The 21,445-nt window shown below is 35.8% G+C and overlaps 3 protein-coding genes across 3 annotated transcripts; 1 reads left to right on the top strand and 2 right to left on the bottom strand.

Moving 5' to 3' along the window:
- The first annotated feature begins 1,069 nt into the window (after positions 1-1,069).
- On the top strand, positions 1,070-7,445 carry LOC144475311 (putative cytochrome P450 12a5, mitochondrial). The gene is made up of 11 exons (XM_078191093.1): positions 1,070-1,142; positions 1,208-1,483; positions 2,371-2,482; positions 3,365-3,487; positions 3,574-3,715; positions 4,141-4,391; positions 4,777-4,960; positions 5,516-5,685; positions 5,856-5,934; positions 6,408-6,608; positions 7,335-7,445. Exons 1-11 carry the CDS (start codon positions 1,070-1,072, stop codon positions 7,443-7,445), a joined length of 1,722 nt encoding a protein of 573 aa, XP_078047219.1.
- Positions 7,446-7,961: 516 nt separating this feature from the next.
- Positions 7,962-19,855, bottom strand: LOC144478295 (uncharacterized). The gene is made up of 13 exons (XM_078196063.1): positions 18,810-19,855; positions 17,938-18,344; positions 17,079-17,178; positions 16,908-17,009; positions 16,643-16,798; positions 15,654-15,752; positions 14,261-14,324; positions 11,970-12,430; positions 10,235-10,641; positions 9,603-9,702; positions 9,424-9,525; positions 8,353-8,508; positions 7,962-8,262 (listed from the first exon to the last, which is right to left on the bottom strand). Exons 1-13 carry the CDS (start codon positions 19,101-19,103, stop codon positions 8,155-8,157), a joined length of 2,556 nt encoding a protein of 851 aa, XP_078052189.1. The 5' UTR covers positions 19,104-19,855; the 3' UTR covers positions 7,962-8,154.
- A 3-nt stretch (positions 19,856-19,858) lies between these two features.
- LOC144478294 (uncharacterized) lies at positions 19,859-21,441 on the bottom strand (the record flags this gene model as incomplete). Its single annotated transcript, XM_078196062.1, has 4 exons — positions 19,859-20,587; positions 20,663-20,818; positions 21,239-21,340; positions 21,412-21,441. Coding segments are annotated over 4 exons (396 nt in total), but the record flags the coding sequence as incomplete, so codon positions are not given.
- Between the last annotated feature and the right edge of the window lie 4 nt (positions 21,442-21,445).

The raw sequence follows: 21,445 nt of genomic DNA, 5'->3' as shown, positions 1-21,445 counted from the left end.
TTCATTGTAATAAAATTTTTATAAAACGGAGTTGGTTAGACCAAAGAAATTAATAATCGCTGTTAAATTAGAGAAATTGGTAATCGCGGTTAGACCAGAGATATTATTATAATAATTGTGGCTAGACCAGAGAAATTAGTAATTGCGGTTAAATCAGAGAAATTCATAATTTATGTTATATCGGAGAAATTAGTAATTGCGGTTAAACCGGAGACATTAATAATTGCTGTTAAACCAAAAAAAAAAAAAAAACTAATAGTTGTGGTTTTGACCAGAGAAATTACTAATCGCGATTAAACTAGAAAAATTAGTAATTGCTGTTAAACCAGAAAAATTAGTAATCACTGTTAACTCACAGAAATTAATAATTGCTATTAAACCAGAAAAATTAATAATTGCGGTTAGACCAGAGAAATTAGTAATCGCGGTTACATTTCTCATGGTCGCGATCAGTGTGAAATTGCATCGTACAATATTGAATCAGAAGGCTCGCGCTTGATGTCGAGGCAACTGATTGTGTTGTTTCTCGCAACGTCAGCTGTCATAGGAATAAGACGCAAAGACGATATTTTCATCTATTAAATAAGGAAAGCTGGTGAGAAATATTTGCCATTTGATCTGCACATTCTTTTTGCGAAAAGTTGTTATCGTTGTTCCAATACTAACATAGCTGGAAGTAAATTTCTGGCTACTGCAATTTCATGTTAAATTTCATACTCCACATTCGTCGCGCCCATAAATATAATTGGAGTAAACGTTGCTAAGAATTATTAATGTATATTAATAAGAATTATTAACGTAGATTAATAAGAATTATTAATGTATATTAATAAGAATTATTAATGTATATTTATAAGAATTACCAAACTGCCTTCGTTTTATTTTAACGACAATAGATCTTTTTCCCGAAAAAAGAGGAAATTTCTAACAAATTCTGTAAAAAGTGTCGATAAAAATAGAAATTCGATTAAATCACTTATTGCAATATTTATAACAGAGTAAATAAACTACAATCACGATGCAAAGAATTTTCCCTCAAATCGCGACCGTGTCGCGAAAGTGTTCGGCGATGAAAATGACGAAGCTGCTGACGCCGAACGAGAATCAGAAATGTCTGAATTTCAATGCTTCTGAGATTATTTGTGAGTATACTGATAATTGAACGTTTGAAAGTAGCACTTATTACCGAACGATAACGATGTTCCAGCCGCTTCGATGGCACGAAGTCAAACGGCCGTAGTCACGGACACCTTGAATCGCACAGACGCGATCCCTTTGTTAGATCCGATCGACGATTCCGCGGCCACCTTCGAGGTGTCCACACAGAGGATGGACCCGTCGATCGTCGTCGATAAATCCCCGTTGCCGTTCGAAGAAATACCTGGCCCCGCGATCCTAAAGCTTTGGGAGAAGTATTGGAAATACGTGCCGCTCCTGGGTACGCAACTGTTTTCCAGTCTGCTAATCAACAGTTTCACTCAGGGTACGATCTGTTGAAGTACCGATAGGTCGGAACCCGAAGATCACAGTATCACATTCGCGAAACAAAATTGCCGTTGATTATTCACGATCGTGCCGCTTGGCGATCATTTCTCGAGAGCTCGACGAATCAGAGACGTCTACAGCTGACTTTCTTAAAGGGAATTTCTGTCGCGATCGGTACGGGGGGTCCCGAACACTATGGGATTCTCGGAAACGTTCGGTTTTTCGAAACACAATGGATACCTCAAAAATGTTGGGCTCGTGATCATTTCGAGAATTGAAAGAATTAATATTTTACTATAATTTCTCGTGTATGTAATTGATGTGTTACGCCAAAATTAATTATAAAAGTGTCGGGTTCGTGATAATTTCGAGAATTAAAAAAATGAATATTTTACTATAATTTCTCGTGTACGTAATTAATGTCTTATGTCACGATTAACCTCAAAAGTGTTGGGTTCGTGATAATTTCGAGAATTAAAAAAATGAATATTTTATTATAATTTCTCATATATGTAATTGATGTGTTATGACCACCCCATTCTGGAAGTTCGATAACTGTGATACATTTTTTTTAAAAATCCACATTACTTCCATAAACAGCGATGGTTTCGAGAATCTTGAACATTTTTAAGAATCTCGCAAAGTTTTTTGTGAATCGAACATTTTTGAGAATCTGAATATTTTCGAAAAATCCAAGTATTCTCGGTAATCTCGAAATTTTAGGGTATGCAACACGACTAGACTCAGTACAGTATAAATACCTAGGATGTTGATATACACTGTTTTTCTTCTGAATAGTTTTCCACATTATTGTAAATCATTAACGTTTGAATTCATCGATGAAAGGTGTTCAATAAGTTATAAATGTGTGATTGTGATTTGCAGGACGTCTATCGTGGAATCGGAACGTCACACCGCTGAAATATCTTTTCAATGAATACGGATGCATCGTGAGAGTGAATGGACCTCTTTCGGGGGATATCGTTATGATCCATAGGTATCTTTTTTATAATTTCACGTTATTAATCGTCGTGTCAATGTCTGAAACATTCTACGATGTTTAATAACTAGGCTGAGAAGTTTTATGCAAAATATAAATGTTCTGCATGAATTGCAAGATATAAGAACCAAATGTATATTGATTTATTCCTTTAATAATTTTAGAAAATTGAAATTAGTTCTCCAACAGTTCCTTTGAATTTTTTTATTATTTAAAATTTTATTCCCCTACCTTTACTATAATATAAATTTATGAAATCTAAATAATTAAATTTGTTCTGCAGACAAAGTCGTTTTAACTCGAATTTCTAAATAGTTTTTCTGACCTGTACTATTTTCGCTTTATATAACTTAATACATTTTATGCGAAATTAAATTGTGCGACATTTTCAACAATGTTTAAATTATGAACGAACTCGATGATACAAAAATGATTTAGTAACGTGATAAGAGAATGTTTAATGGCACTATGCTACAAGTAAATATTTAGCTATATTCCAACAAGAACCAATTTAAAATTATAATAATAATAATTATTGTTATTTAAACAATGGTAGGAAATCCCTGTGTTACGATATTGTAACATCAATTCGCAGAAGTAACAAATGAAAAGAAATAAAGAAAAGTAGCACGTGGCAATACTGATTGAAAATTAAAAGAAGTCAATTTCGACAGTTATGGTAACCATGACAGCATGAAAAGAGGTCTTTTCAAGAATAGTAGAGCAAGTGACGTTGTGTTCAATTAGCTTATAAACCAAAGTAAATGAATTATCAAGCTCAAGTAACCTGACAAATTAAAAATAACTATCCGGGCAATTGTCATAAGGGTTAAACTTTCACTTTACGCCCACCTGTATATTATAATCTCGTTATTTCAGACCCGAGCACATAGCCGAAGTATTCAAGCAGGAAGGGGACATGCCGGTTCGCAGCGGCATTGATATCCTGCAGCACTATCACTTGCATCACCGGAAGTATCGCCTAGCTGGACCCTTCTCGTTGTTAGTGCACTTTATAAATTACCTAACCAACCACTCGTTTCTTGACTTTTCCACTCTATACACAAATTATTGTTACGTTGGTTTAGGCAGGCCTCAGACTGGCTCGAAATAAGGGACAAAGTCGAGAACGATTTCAAGAACATGGCGTCCACATTTTTCGGCAAGATCGATTTGGTCTGCGACGAACTGATTTCCAGGATATACAAGACGCGCAACAAACAGGACGAAGTACGTATCGATCATGGTTAGAACCATGATTTAACCCTTTCGCTGCGGAGCGCATTACCGAGTACGTAGTTGACACCGAGGTATGGAATGCTATGAAGTAGAAGTCTTGTTCTCTAAATTTTACAATGATATTTATATCTTTATATTTACTAATTATTATTATATTTAGTAATATCATTTTGCTTTCTAAAATATAAATGTTTGCAATCATAATTTATTTTTTTTAAATATTATAGTCAACTGTTGGTCGATTACCAAAAGTATCTCATGTAAAGTATGGAATGAAAGTATATTGTATACATATAGTATGAATGATATAAATGGTCATTGTTCGTGGTATACATATACGCCTGTCGGAACAAAAGGGTTAACCGTCGAAACGCTATAGATCGGAAATACAACAGCTTTTGATCTTGGATCGACAGGTGCCCCGGGAGTTCCACGAGGACGTGATGCGCTGGGCCATGGAGTGCTTCTCGACGATCGTCTTCAACAAACACGTGGGCTTCTTGGACACTGCCGGTTACAACGTAACGTCCGAGCCGTCGCAGATCATCAACGCGGTAGCGACCGCCCATAAATACATGAATCGCTGCGAAACAGGCTTCCAGGTGTGGCGATTTTTCCTGACGCCGTTCGCCAAGAATCTGTTCGGTGCCTGCGACGTTCTCGACGGGTGAGAGTCGAGAAACTATTTTAGTTAACCCTTTGACTACTGTTGACGCCTATTGGCGTCCGAAACATGTGGCCTCCCGGTATTGTAGGCGCCAATAGGCGTCAAGATCAAATTTCGCCTCCGTTTCTTATTAAATTTGATTAATTATATATCGTGTAACATTTACGTTATATATTGTAAAAAAAGCTTAAAATTATTGTTCACTTCAAGTAATATCGGTTTAATGTAATAGAATTCATTATATTGAATATTTTAATATTCAAAAATATAATATTCGAAAAACTACGGCTATGCCAAAGTCTGCCGTAGCCAAAGGGTTAAAAGAGTCGAGAATGTAGTAAAAAATTCTGGTTTGAAAATTTTCCATCGAACTATTCGTTGCCAGATTGATCGGGAAACACGTCCGCCAAGCGCAGAGCAAACTTCGGAGCCGGTCTCTCTTAGGAACTAGATCGGAGGGCATGGAAGAGGACTCGCCTGTCCTGGAGAAACTTCTTTTAGCGGACGGCATACACTCTGACGACATTTGCACGGTGCTGATGGACATGATCATTTTAGGAGTGCAAGCGGTGAGGCAGAACAGAATTAAACAAAATGAAAACTTTTATAAAGATCTTCTTTGGATTTTTAGCTTGAAATCGATTTCTCTAAACAATATTTCTCTTACAAGCGTCGATAACGTAAGTAGATAAAGAGCAGTCGACCAGCGTGTGTTTTATGGTCGTCGAAGATGATAATGCATCGATATTTTCAATATTTTGTTCAATTATCAAAAGTTATTGCAAAATACTTTTGGACAGAAAATGTCATATACTGTGATATTAACCTCGTCAGCGATATTGTCGCATACGCGTATATTGAATTTTTTTAAAATTATGATTATTCGAAGTGCAAAGAAAAAAAGAATCCATAGCCTCATCGAAGGAAATAAAATGGATGATAAATAAAAATGAAACAAATAAATTGTTCCTTACTACAAAAAATCATCCCTGAAGAGGTTAATTTAATATTCCTCAATAAATTGTGACTATGAAAATATTTTTCAAAGTTGTATAAATGTTTGAGGAAAGGGAAAAGTATTTCTTAATGAGAACAGTAAGAATGTGAATTGAAATTGTTTTTAGACGGCGAATTGCGAGGCATTCCTAATGTATCATTTGGCAAGAAATCCGAGGGTACAGAAGAAATTGTTCGACGAGGTTATGAACGTTTTGCCAACCACTGGTTCCGCCATAACCGAAGGTTCGATAAAGGAAATGCGATATTTAAAAGCGTGTCTGCAAGAGAGCCTCAGGTAATAATTGTATCAGGGATCATGTAATACGAAGGCTGACGATGTTCAAGCAACTTTCTATTTCCTATTAAGCGTCGTATTTTATTTAATTTGTGTTCATTGACAATTTTTTCAATTGTATTGTAGTGTATTGTGATAGATCGCAAATGGATCATGTATTTTACGTATAGGTTGCGTCCAGCGTTCCCATATTTCACTAGACTGTTACCGAAGACTATATCTCTTCATGGATACACAATACCAAAAGGGGTAAGCAGAGTTAAATCAGTAATAATCGTTTGTATTGAAAATTTACTTTATAATTTTGAGTCGTGTGAAACTAGAATTATCTAAAGATAGATAAGAATTATTATGTATATATATATATATATATATATATATATATATTATTTATTTAATAATATATTTATATATATATATACATATATTATTGATACTTGATACAATAATATTCATTTGGATAATCAAAATAACGTCGAGGTATTCCTATTAATCCTAGAAAATGTTGATGGAAGAAAGTCAAATTAACAGCAACAAATATTATAATAAATTGAAAGTTTAATAATTCTTTATCTTAAGACTCTTAACTCTCGGTTAATAATTGAACCGGTAAAGATTGGAAATCAATATATTAGACTAGAAATATTAGCGATAATATATTATATTAGCAATAATCTATATAATATGTAAGCAGAAACTATTTTTATTAATAATGCTTTCAGACTTTCGTCATAATGGCAAACCAAATATCATCCCAACGCGAAGAGAACTACGAAGATCCTGACAAATTCCGACCTGAAAGATGGTTGTCGAGCAACTTCGAAGAGAACACCGACTTCAGCTGTCTACCATTCGGTTATGGCATGCGCTCGTGTCTAGGAAAGAACATGGCCGAGACTACGATGATGTTACTAACTGCGAAGGTATTGGAAATTGATGTTAATAGAAACGCTGCTTGTTGCAGGATATACTGTGGAAAAATGAACCCTTTGATAACTGAAATTATCTGGAAAAATTAATTAACCCCAAAATAATCTTTATCAAATTTACTAATATTTAAAAAATTGTTAAGACCTGTTATCTGTTACGTAAGTCGTAAAATTTCATTTTATAATGCATAAAATGCTCCAGGTTATATAAAAATGGAAACGCTGTAGGTCTGAAGAAATATTTTGGATTTCCAGTTAAAATGACCCCGACTGCAAAGGGTTAAATATGAAATGAAATTGCCGTAGATTTACTTTCTGCACTTGGCTCTAGGACACTTCACAAATGATTGATACACTTGGCTAGGAATAGTGACGCGATAATACAGCAAACAAACAATAGAAATACTCCTTGTTGCAGGATATAATAGGAAAAATTAAATACGAGATGAAATCGTCATTATAGATTTATAATACTTACTGTACTTGACTCTAGGACACTTCAGACGTGACTGACACGTTCGGCTAGGAAAAGTAACGTAACAGTAACATTTTCTGCCCGAAAGTATATTGTACAATAAACAAACAATAGAAACACTCCTTGTTGCAGGAGATGATTGGAACACCTACACAACTAATTCTTCATAGAACTATTGTCTTACGCTACATAACGCGAATGGTATACCTTAACACTCCTTTTAATTAGCTGTCTATTTTTCGTAGATTGTGCGGCAATTCAGAATCGAGTACGATTACGCGGACATCAAGAGCAGGTTTATGATGATGAACGTGCCCAATAAACCGCTTCGTTTCCGTTTCGTCGAGAGGATTTGAGCAACAGCTAGAATAAAAGGAAAACCCTCTCTAACTTCTTCTTTTTTTTTTTACTGTTGCAGTCTATCACGGCCAACGGTGGTGTTCAGTTCGTTGTTAAGTTAATGTATAGCTGATAGATAAATACGATAAATAAGGAAGATTGCGATGAACAGTGATTGTAATTTCATAGCAGTCCGTTGTGTTAAATATTTGTTACATATCTGTAGATGGGTAATAAAATTTATTCGGATATAACAGATTCTTGTTCTGCTTGCAACTAGCGTATTGCAGAAATAAAAGTGGATACTATGAAATATGACTAGTGAAATACTATAAAATGAGACTAATGAAATACTATAAAATACGACTAATGAAATAGTATAAAATACGACTAATGAAATAGTATAAAATACGACTAATGAAATAGTATAAAATACGACTAATGAAATGGTATAAATTAAATCAAATGAAATACTCTAAAATGAGATGATTGCCGAATAAAATTATAAAATGATAAAATTACACTACTCGTGCTGACTTGCCAGTTTACTACTGATTTATTCAGAAATCCTTAGTTATAAACGCTCGATTTAACCCGTTTGCATCACAAACTCTGTAGACCAATGTTTGCACTTTTTCCGAACGATGGAAATGGGTTAAGGACGAATAAATAACTAGCCGGGATTGTTAAGTTCAACTACAAACACTCGTTGAAACAAACTGTATCTCAATCGTAGCAACATGTGGTGTTAAGATTGTTGGACGACGCTGTAACTTGTGAATCGTCCAGAGCGAATCGTAGAACCGTGAATAGTGAGAAAGCGCCTGAAATGTACTAGAGAAAAACATAAAAATAGATGAACTTGCGAACAGAAATGGTACGAAGATTTGTCGCATGATTAAACGTAAACGTGTAAATATATACCGAGCAATAATAGTTCAATGATAGTTGCGGAATGATGTATACGAAGCTGATGTCTATCGACTTCTGAGGCACCAACATACGCAGTACAGTTTTCTGTACATTTAAATCTTGTTCGTACCACTTCATATTGTAGACACTTGATATAGCACATGTACTCTGTGTAGTAAATCCTACTTGAGCAATTAACGTTAGTGAAACTAGTAAACGCCGTTAGATAATACACGTGAGAGAAATTAACCCTCTGCACTATACGATCCCTTTCACGCTGCGTTGATCAGCATCTTATTTATCCTTAATATTTTTCTTAACACGTTGACTGCCGACAATCGACCACTAGAATACTCGCACAGTTAAAACAATTTAATTAATTAAAGCGAAGCTAGAAAGTTAATATTTATCATAAGAAGGGGTGGTATTAGAACTCTTTCGCATTGGAAACATTCTAGTCAAATTCAATTTATTCGAATATATTACAATAAAAATGAATTTTCAAGATTGGTCAAAAATTAGTGTCACCCATATTTGGGTGGCGCGGCGCTCAACGTGTTAATAGGGCTAGACAATTTTTGTTGCTTTCATTGTCTTCATGTAATTTTGTTCATAGACATTTTTAACAGAAGAATTTATTTTTATTTAGACATGAAAGAAATTAATAATATTCATATTTAGTAGATCTTGATTGGAATTAGTATCACGAGATTGACTCGTTATTATAGTGCAAGGGGTTAACGAAAGATGCACAGAATTCTCAGGGAAAAGGCGAGGAATCATTATTGCAAAAATACCGTCGTGAAACAGTAGAATTTTGATTAGCTGAGAATAGCGTGTGCAATAATATATTGTGGCCTGACAATAGACAAACAATTAGGTAAGAATAATGTCAATTGAACCGAGGTTCCATTGTACGTACATTGCACATCTACGAGAGGAAACGTAAAGACGAAACGCAGAACAGAAATTCAAAAACTACTCACTTACGTACAAAAGTAATATGCGGTCGCTGGTATTATACTTAGCCCTTCGCGTAGCTCATTGTTTGCTTTAATCGGGTTTGTCAAATTAATAACTCACCGCTTCTATCAGAGAATCGGCCGGCAACACGCACGAGAAAACTTCGATCAGCGTCACTATCACCACACATACAAATTCACACTTCACCGCGAACTCGCTATGCTGTTGAAAGACGTTTTTCCACCTTAGTGACGTGTCGTATTTCGTTTCTAACGAACTTATGTTGCCTGACTACTTACGCCAATGATGTTAATACCGCCATTTACAAGGATTATACTGCTGAACACTATTGAGGACAATGATATGTATTTGATGACGCCAATGACATCGTGAGCGTATCTAAATTGAAATATTATTAATTATTAATGCGTATGCTGAAATAATATGAGTCATTTTTACATGAGAAATCGTGCATTGTAAATTTTATGATATCTTGCAAGTGATATCTTATAACAAAAATATTTCAGGTACAAATGTCGTTCTATGTTTCATAAGCAAAATAAAATTCATATACCTTGCGAATAGATCATTGTACGTTTATGGCAATTTCGAAATTTTGAACTAGAAGAGAAGTGAGAGTTAAGAAAAATGTTATTCATTTTGTATGAAAATATATATCATTTCATGTAGAAGTATATATTATATATATTCTCTTACAATTATATTCTATTCTCTTACAATTATATTCTCTTACAATTTATATTCTATATATATTATATATTCTCACCGCATGAAATCTTTAAATAATTCATAGAATAATCGTATTTTAATATCCATACAATTAAATGACTTATAAAAATCCTCAGTCCGATTACAAAAAAAAAAATGTAAATCGAGGCCAACTTCGACAAGCGGGTGTCAACAATCTCACCTTTTTATATCGTCGTAGCGTTTCATACATTCCTTCAAGTCCGCGACGGTGACAGCTTCTTGCAAAGTCAGCATCAATATGTCGAATCTCGCAGCAGCGAATAAAAGCAGCAACGCTGTCAACGTGTTCAGGCTTACACTCGAAACGTTTTGGAAAGCGGTGAACGCGTGATTGATGAAGATGGCTGTCCTAAGGGGTTCGTAATCGACGCGGAACGGATATTCGGAAATTGTCGGGAACGGCTGTTCCGAGAATATACAGGAGACCACGATGAATGCCGAGGAAAGAAAGAAGATCATCGTGGAGAGCCCGTGATATGGAGAATACTTGTCCAAGTATTTTTGGAAGACAGCCATTTCGTAGGATTCCGCTTTGTCTAAATAATTTTTCATTTCCTCGATCAATCGCTGAAACATAATATGGCGGACAGTCAATCCCATAAGCATTCGTACCCTCGTTGCTTATAACACAAATCTGTTGAAATCAAGGGATGCGTGTAATATTTTGCGATAAACTTTTTATTATCTTATTTAATATTTTCGGATGCGACGGAAGAGGAAAAGTTTGGAGAAAGCCTGATACAGAACTAGAATTAAAAAATGTACAACCAACTGTAAAGCACGGCGGAGGGTACGTGATGGTGTGGGGCTGTATGTTAGCATCCGGAGCGGGCAAACTTTTCTTTATCGATGAAATTTTGGATAAGATAAAGTATCAAAATATACTCGAAGAAAATCTGCGCTCGAGTGCGATCAAGCTTGGTCTGGAAGACGACTACTATTTTCAACGCGACAACGAACCGAAGCATGCTGCTCGGATTGTTCGCGAGCGGATACTTTACCGCGTTCCCCATTTTTTACATACACCTCCTCAGAGTCCAGATACAAATCCTATAGAAAATTTACGGGCGGAAATAGATAAAAGACTACGCGAGCATGAAATTTTCAATAAACAAATCCTAAGAAACAAAATTTTAAGATTCTGGAATAGTATTGAACCAAATATCACATTAAAACTGGTAGAAAGTATGTATACTAGTATGTACGTATACTATACTATACACTAAATAATAGAAAATTAATATAAAGTAAAAAAGCTACTCTAATATGCTATATGATTTTTTATATGCAATACCGAAAAAGCCTCATCGAACGAAATGAAATGGTTGACAAATAAAAATGAAACAAATAAATTATACCCTATTATAAAATTTCATCCCCGAAGAGGTTATTTTAATATTCTCTTCTTTAATATTCTAGTCACGCCAAACAGTTCAACTTCGACCGAATGATAGAGTGCAGACACAGTGTAAATCATCAGCACAGTATTAGAAATATCATGGAACAGTATAATAATAAAAACGTACCACCTGATCCAGCTTTACAAGCTCCATCACTATATCAAATCTCATCGAAAATCGAGCGTTGATCCTACAGACCTCACCTCGTTATTAACCTTTTAGGTACGGCAGGATTTTGCGCAAATAAAGATTTTCGTAACTAAATTACGATTTTCTCTTAATATATATTTTTTCCGGATATCTACATATAGTACTAATAACATATATTCTTTTCTTAATATATTGTATATACACACTTTCACTTTAATTGTTTGCTTTAATAAATAACAAAACAATTGAGTAAAGCACGAGCCATTCGCGAAAGCCACTATAGTGGCGCGTAGTATCTAAAAGTTTAATAAAAACAAAAATGAATTAAAATTTAGGATATCTTACTTGATAATCATCGTGTTGAACGGAGCAGATGAACATATTTACGATTGTCTGAATTAAAGCAGTACCAAGACCGAACGTCTTGGCTGTGATCACCGGATCGTCAATGTAAAGGTAAAGCGCGAAGAATACAGGTAAAATCACCACGACGCCGATCAAAGCCGACACGAGTTTCAAGACTATGTAAACGTAATACTGTCGTCTCGTCGCTGTCGAAGGTAGCGGCCAACCGCAGCACAGAATCACACTGTATTTGGTGAACGCGATAGCTTGTCGCGGCGTGACGTTCGAGAACATCGTCGCGACGTGGAAAGAAGTCGAAATTGTACCGGCTGTCGAAGCTCTGTTCGATAGAACTGCTCCGCGCAGGATTAGCTTCGATAATGGCGTCAATACCGCTATCTGGGAAGCGAGAGCGGTGCGCGGCAAATAAATTGATAAAGTGTCGGTTGGAATATCGGTAGCTAGTCATTAGGAACGGACGGTGTGTAATGATAGCCTATAATGTAATGTGTAATGATAGCCTATAATGTAATGTGTAATGATAGGATTTCAATTTCTCGGTACTACCGCTTATCTCTCGTGTCTAATCCGAGCGATGAAAACGCGAGAATATTTGATAACCATGGAATATGTTTTCTAGTCGACCTAGGAAGTCGGCTGACCCTTGTCGTGCCATTTTCTTCGTAGTTAAAATAATTCGAACTATTTCGATTAATAATATTGTGGGGTGTAGGATAAGAGCGTTTGGGTTATGTGATAGTGGGATCGAGTGAGGCAGAGCGAAAGAGTATGAATGTGTGTGTGTGTGTGTGAGAGAGAGAGAGAGAATAGGATAATTTGTACAAAAGTGAGTAAGAGTGAAGGAACGAGCGACAAAAGAGTGTAGGAATGAGCGACAAGAGAGTGGACGAACGAGCGGAGAGAATCAGAGTATTCGAAGAAGAATCGTGACGTATAGAAGTTTTTGTCGTGGTTGTGAATTGTGAAAAATCGTGAATAAACTGTTATTTTGTTGTTGTTAAAAGAAGGTGCTCAGTCTTATTGAATTATTATTTCCACGGAGACACGTAGAATATAATTCTTTTAAAATAATCCTACAATATTTTCCTAGACGAGAAAGAAAGTTGATAGTTTACCGTGTGCATATATTTGCTTAAACGTTTAAGTATTCGTGACAAGAAATTTTATGCTGGTTCGTCAGAGTGTGGTGAGAAGTTGACGACTCTAATTGCTGTAAGGTAATTATTGTAATTAGTTAACTAATCCAGTGAAATATTTTCCTTATTCAGTTGTTGCGTATAAACAAGAATCAACTAATATTATTAAGTAAATAAAGGCAAGGGAATAGTGTATGTTTTGTGCATCGTGGAAGCATCGTGAAGTAATTCGAGATTAATATTATATGTATAGTATAGTATCACGCCATCCTGCCATTCTCTATGATAAATATTAACTTTCTAGTTTCGTCTTATTCAATTAAATTGGTTTAATTGTGTGAGGATTCTAGTGCCTGATTGACGACGCTGAACGTGGTAATATTTATAATAAATCTATGGGAATTAGTAACATTCTATGATGCACGAGAGATATAAAAACGTGGACAAGAGTATAAAAGCGTCTTCAATTAGATAAAGAAAGAAAATTACAAGTTATCCGTTTGCGGAAACAGATGTTGGAACAGCACAGGAAGTAAGTGTCAAATAATATTAATTTCGTATACGCAACTCACCATATTTATCAAATAATCTGCCGGCAACACGCACATGAAGAGCTCCATCAATGTAACCCCAGTTCGTAGCGATTATAATGATAGCTTCCGAGTCTTCGAGTTTGCTCGATGTATCGCGCACGGAATTTGAAATGCTTGCAATTAGAATTTAATGGTCTAATAGAACGAATATGCACGGCTATTTGTATTGATTAGCGCTGATGTCTTCAATTACGGTATACAACACATATTTGCGTTGATTACTTTCAACGGGCGGTTTGATTACGTTCCAACAGTTCCGAGAAAGCTGTTGCTCTCTTTCTTTCAGATTTTACATTCCACGCGGACAGCTCGTTGCTTAAGACTGACTGCGTTAGTGCTTCAATTTTATCCTAGTAGAGTTTGCTAATTTCAGGAAGCTTTGTCTGTTTTTTTAGCCACTTTTATCCATCAGGGATAGAAGTCTAATTTCGCGGGGTTTATAATTTATAGTTCAGAGAGCTTACATTTTCGTGTGTTTAGTGAGTTTAAAGAGTTTATATTTTCGTGTGTCGAACAGTAAGTAACATATTGCAGATTATACAGTGAGATGAAGTTTCATTTTGCTGAAGGAACTTGTGTGGCAGTCTTATTAGTCGAATAATGTTCTGCGCGCATCAAATCAATAATTTAACTTGGTATTTTAGATTTTCACTGGATATTTTAGATTGATACCTAGAAGATCAGGTAGGCAACTGTAAAGCTGAAAAAAGAATTATTTACAGATATTATAAAATTTCCTTAGCGTGGCAATATCAAAGTTCTCGAAAAAAAATGAACAATGAACAACAAAGTTCTATCTTCATCGTAACATTATGAAGAAGCGAAGTAGAACAATCGATAACTTCGTACCCTTTTTAACCCCTTGCACTATAATAACGAGTCAGACTTGTGATAAAGATTCCATGTGCGATTACCTATAAATATTATTGATTTCTTCTAAATCGAAGTCAAATTGAATTTTTCTATTACCAAAGTCTAGAAACGGATAATACAATAGAAACGAAGGATAAATAGAAGGATAATAGAAACGGACAATACAAGAAACAAAAATTGTCTGACCCCATTAAGGAAAATATTAGGAACAAATAAGAGCTAATTAATGCAACGTAAAATGAATCGTAGTGTAAAGGGTTAATGTATAATACCTCTGATATAGGCTTTGAACGCGTTTTCTAATTTACTTAATTTTTATTGTAGACTCGCGTGTTCTGCGGCTGCTTCGAATCGTCGATGCAATTTTGCAACAAAACCAACCAGACAACGGAATTTCGCTTTCATTGTCAATGATCTTGGCTGTCTAAGAAAAGAACTTTTTCTGCGATATAGTAAGTAATTGTAACATCAGTAATTTGTACTTGAACCTGGATTTGTTGTATTGTTAACGTTGCTAACTAAAAGCACCAATATGAAATTCCATAATAATGAATGAATAATTAATTATGATGCAAATATCGTTATCTCCTCTTCAGATATTTCGCACAACGTTCAATTAAAATTAGGTAAGGTATAAAAATGGGTAATGAACGTATTGGACGAATCTGTCAGTAAAGTTTTACATTAAAATTGTTGAATTCTTTATGCAACGGAATAATGAGAAAAATGCAATAACGTAGGCGCTGAATATCTTTATGCAGAAATCACCCACCATAAATCTTGCAGTTAATGAATACAATTTATATAAATTATGAGTACAATTGTTTTTAATATGACAAGCAGAGGAATGATGAAATAATGTACCAATATACCAATAATATTAATCGGTATAATTAAAATAAGTTTTTTTAAATATTATATTATAATAATATAATATAATTATATCATTAAAGTAGAACGAGTTACAAATAACAAAAAGGAGTACCTTTACTCCAGAATTTAAACTTTCAAATATGATGCATTGTGTCACGTGTATTCCAAGCTATAAATCATTAATTAACGTAATGAGTATTATTAGTTGATATGGACGACGCAAGATCAGCGTCTTTGCCGAACAGCATTCGCAGAACCGTGAACAGCGAGACTGCGTTTGAAACGAACTGAAATAATTAATATTCAGAGATTATAATTAGACCAATAGCAGGGAAATATTGGGTCGAGTAATACGAAATGTCGGATTTCGAAATTACTTAAATATTGTTACCAAAGTTCACACATGCTTCTGAGTGACCACTGACCCCAGGTCAACTGACCAACTGACAACTGGCCATAGAACACTGACCACTGATCACTGGTCAACTGACCACTGACCATAGAACACTGACCACTGATCACTGGTCAACTGACCACTGACCACTGACCATAGAACACTGACCACTGATCACTGGTCAACTGACCAACTGACCAATGACCACTGGTCAACTGACCAACTAACCACTGACCACTGACCACTGGTCATTTGACCACTGATCACTGACTATAGACCACTGACCACTGACCACTCGTCAACTGACCAACTGACCACTGACCACTGACCACTGACCAACTAACCACTGGTCAATTGTCCACTGACCACTGACCACTGACCACTGACGACTTCACTTCTGGTCGACTGACCTAAATTAAAAAACGATTCATAATTTCTAATACAACATTAATGATCGATTAAGTCATGGTAGTTCTCCACTCAATGTAGAGTACACTGTACAGGCATTGATCACTGGCATTATCAACGTGTCGAACATAGTGGTTACTTATGCGTTAATACTGCATGCATAATATTGCATATTTAGGCAAATATTATGCATAAAAGTCTTGTTACATTTACTTATTGCAAACATACTTGCAAAATCACATGTGAGCAAGCGATGCACACTTTGATTAATAAAACATTCACTTAAATTTTTTGAATCAATTTTTCTTTCTTAATGAAGGATCCCAAATTTCGTATAGACGAGCTAATAAATATCAATATAAAATAGAACAATACCGAGCAGTAGTATTCCAAAGAAAGTATGGGGATGATACACTTTATGTTGATGGCAACTGGCACCTGCGGCACCAAAATACGAAGCACAGTTTTCTGCACATGCAGCACTTGATCGTACCATTTCGATTCGTATGCACTTCGAACAGTATTCTCACTCTGCTTGCGACAAATAATTCGTACGGGAACAAACAAGACAATTATATTTATATCGACGAAGTAAAAAATCTTCGTATCGAATAACATTAATTTCGAGTACAGAACTCACCATATTTATTAAATTGTCTGCCGGCAACACACACATGAAAACCTCCACCAACGACACCCAAGCCAAGCCGCAAAACTGCAGCTTTACCACGAAGGGTTGCCGCTAAAACACCGTTTATGCTAGCATTCATGACGTTAGTCGAACGTGTCGAAGTTGTTTTTTTGTACTCACTCCTATAATGTTCAGACCACAGAGTACAAGAGCTATACCGCTATACACTACCGTGAACAATGCTATATACTTAGTACCCTTGACGACATCCTTCGCGAATCTGTGGAGAAAAGCAACGCAATTTCGTGATAATTATATAATGGTAATTATATGTGCCCATAATTATAAAAGTGGTCTAAGTGAAAATTAAAAAATAATAAGTTTATCTGTTATTTTACACCACATTATTTTAAACTAAATTTATTCAATGTAATTGTGTACGATATCGTCAAAAATGAACCATTAACCCTTTGCACTCGATTGGTGACTCTGAGGCACCGCTATAATTATTTTGTCACCTTCTAAAATCATTTTTATAGCAACAGAGTTTAATTTTAGAAAAATTGTTAAACACGAAATTTGTTGGTATGAATCGCAAGAGTTAATTTGGTATACATATATATAAAATACACTGCGTCACTTGAAATGGAAATACTGTAGTAACATATATTATTAGATATTTATTAATTATTACCAATTGTGGATTCGATAGAAATTAAGACTATATTGTACGATAGCTGCGCGGTTGAACAACTTGTCAATCTATTACTACAACGAGGGCCCATCGGTACTCGCAACTTGAGGCAGGTCAACGTCGCTTTCTTTTTTACAACTATGTCCTTAAAACTACTCTTAAAATTATCTACAGGGTGCCGAAATATTCCCGATACCACAATACTATACACCAGAAAAATTATTTCAGTTTTACAGTTAAAACGGCTCCGAGTGCAAAGGGTTAAAATATAAACGGTGGCACTAAATACAACGGGACATCGTCGTCGCGGAATTGTCGACGGAAAGATTCTGTAAAATCACTCACCCGGTCGCCACGTGATACTTCCTAACGCACGCGGTCAACGCGTCGTAGCTGGTAGCACCTTTCAGATCCGTCATCAGAATCTCGAACCTCGCCGCCGCGTAAAGAATTAACACTGCCGCGAACATGTTCACGCAGACCGCCGCGGAGCATTGATAGCCGACGAAGGCTTGGTGCACGAAGATTATTGTCCTCACCGGTTCGTAATCGACGCGGAACGGATACTCGGAGACCGTCGGAAAGGGTTGCGGTAGAAAAATACTCCCGATGACGACGACGGTTGACGACACGTAATACCATAACGCAGCCAGCCCGTAGAACTTCGAGTACTTATTAATATATCGTCGGTACACGCATCTCTCGTTGGAGTTTGCGTTCTCGAAGGAAGCTGTAACATTCTCGATCAAACGCTGTAACAATTTGATATTATGTTGCATCTCCTGTACTTCGCCTGTCTCCGTCCACATTTGACTGTTATTAGACCGTTTTCTCATTTTTCTGAATTTCGGGTCGAAATATAAATAAGAAATAAGTCTAATTGCTATTCATAATATAAATAAGTTTAATTGCATTCATCATTTCATATATTCCTGTATTATTATAGTTAAACGATGTTTATACATGCAGTCAAACGTACTTATATTACACTATAACATACAGAATCTTCTGTGGCAACGATGATTATTTTTCAACTTTTTCTTAGGCAGTATACGCGATTGCAAAACAAATTGAAATTGAATTTAAAATACAGATGTTAAAAAGCTACGGAGAGTAGTATCGTCGTTATAGTTGACTTCAGCAGTACACTTTGCGATCAGGGTAAACATATTCATCGTCAAAGAAGCAAACGTTGAACATAGCAAGAAAATCCTTACCTGAAAGCGGTCATACTGAACGCTGCAAATCAGTATCTGCGTGAGCAGTTGGGCACAGGCGATCAACATGAGGCCCGCCTTCGTGAATTCGATCGCATCGTCGCGGTGACGAATCATCGCATACAGCACCGGAAAGAACAGTCCAAGAGCGCTAAGTATATTCAATGCTTTCATAGTTCTGAAACACAAAACCTGTGCTTTCGTGGCCGCCGATGGCAGCGGCCAGGCACAGATCAAACCTACGCTAAATCGGACGAATTTCATCGCCTTTCGCGGAGCCACGTTTTCGAACATTGCAACGGGACTGAAATCACTTGTTTTAATTAATTAAATCAGGTATTTCGTAGTAAAACGGAGGCGACGCGTTATTTCATTTCCGCGCGAGGCTACGTCGACGGACAACGAAACGTTCCGCGCTATCGGCTCGACAAGTAAATCGCGACGGAAATATTCGATTCGACGCGCAGCGAGAAGACTCTGAGGAAACGCTTTCTTTTCCGATCTCTTCGCGAAGAAAAGGATTAATAATGGACGCAGCACTTGAAGGAGCTATACACGATCGGTTTGCGGAAATGCCTCGGTTGCACACGATAGACGTAGATGGGTGGAATAAGGTGTGGTTTGTAACGATTCTAATGATAGCCGTGCGTCTACGGAATTTGCTTGGTAAACTGCGATGAATTTCACGTGCGCAATTTCAAATGTCTGTAACTAGAATGCGGTGCGGCAACAGGATAAAATTGTATGACTATTGGTATCGATTAGTGCCGATACCTTCAATTACGTTGTTCGACGCGTGCTCGCATCGGTTTACTTTCGATACACGTTTTAAATAATAATCTGGGAGCTCCCAGAGTACCATTCTTTTTTCTTTTCTTTCCTGAACTTCTCGTCGACAATTTGTTCATTAGCAACGATCGTGTTTATTGTTTAGATTACATCTCGTACGGCTGCAGACTTCGTCAATTTAGGAAGATCTCATTGTTGCTTTCATTTCCAGATTTTAGTGAATTCATTGGGCGTATGCATCCATCACGTGACTGGTTTCATTTCGTGCAATGTAAGTGATACATTGTGGAATTCAAATCGACGCTCGATTTTATTACATGGAGCAGTGTAATGTGGTCTTCTTTATGGTTATCCATATGAGTTCATGGTGGACCATTATTTTGCGATTTTCAAGCTATTTTGTGACTGATAGATTTCCTGACGTCGTTGAATGGTGAGTTTATTTCATTGTTATAAGACAGGGTGCGTTATGTTTAATTTTGTTGCCGTGTATAATATAAAATAATAATGTAAAATATTCATAGAATGGTAATATCAGTTTGAAAGAGTACGGATACCCAAAACACAATTAGTGATCTGATTAGTAAGCAAGTAAGCTCGCAATAGTCTTCGAAACTAAAACAGACATTAGTATTATATTTTTTGATATTAAATCAATTCATACTACACGTCATTAAAATATGAATAACAATAGTCGTTTCTAAATTAAAAAAAAATGAACGAATTACAATACGACAGATGAATAATGAGTGAAAGAATTAAACCTTTATTAATATCAATTCCAATAAGTAACCACCCTTAGGTAAAGCAAATACACAATACATTTGGCTGGTATATTGTTTTCAATTTTTGAGCATAGACGTTTAACGCAGCAGAATGTATTAAATGTTGCAACAGGTAGCGTTAGAACTGTATGGTGACGCTACATCGACCGGATCGCTCAGTAGAAAACGCAGAGTAGTGAACAAAGAAAAAGCGTTTGCAATGTACTAAAAAATCGAAGAACTTGTAAAGAATATTACAAAAAGATCGTTATAAAGTCGAGAACATGTATAAACATATACCGAACAATAATAGTCCAAGGACAGTTTAGGTACAATGTATATGAAGCTGACGATTATTGGCTTCTGTCGCACCATCATGCGGTATATCATTTTCTGCACACTTAGATCTCGTTCATACCACTTTACATTGTACACACTCCGAATAGCTCCTTCGCTCTGACCAATAAATCACAATTGAACAACTAATATTAATAAAATCTTGTTATCTAAATTTTTTCATTCTTCTTAAAGCGATGTTTGCACATTGGTGTTATAAATTAGTATACTGAGATATAGCAAAAAGTCATTTGTTGAGCAGCTGGATTATAAATAACACGTAATTAACAATCAAATGTGTAATAATGTCTTTAAATAAAATATCGTGCCAACAAGTACGGAGTTTTTTATATAAGAGAAAGCAGTAGGTTTGTATACAGTAGATAATAATAAAATTCTTTACAAAAAATACGAATACATATAATGTGATAATTAAATTGGAACACATAATAGATTCTTAAAAGGACTCACTTGTATTTAAAAGTAATGCAGACACTAGTATATTTTAATTAACTACAGTAATGGGAATCAATCACTTACTGCTTCTATCAGACGGTCAGCTGGCAATACACACGTGAAAACTTCTAGCAGTACCGCCAGTGCCACGCATGTAAATTGACATTTTACACCAAGCGCAAGATGCTGTAAAAAAATGTTTCATTTCAATAAGTCGTGGTCCAGGTCTCGTCAACCTATGTTCCTTGACTACGTACCCCAATGATATTGAGTCCTGCATTTACAAGGATT

The sequence above is a fragment of the Augochlora pura genome, chromosome 2 (genome assembly GCF_028453695.1).
Source record: "Augochlora pura isolate Apur16 chromosome 2, APUR_v2.2.1, whole genome shotgun sequence".
NCBI classification, from domain to species: Eukaryota; Metazoa; Arthropoda; class Insecta; order Hymenoptera; family Halictidae; genus Augochlora; species Augochlora pura.
Note: the sequence above shows the minus strand (reverse complement) of the source record. Positions and strands in the feature narration are given on the sequence as shown.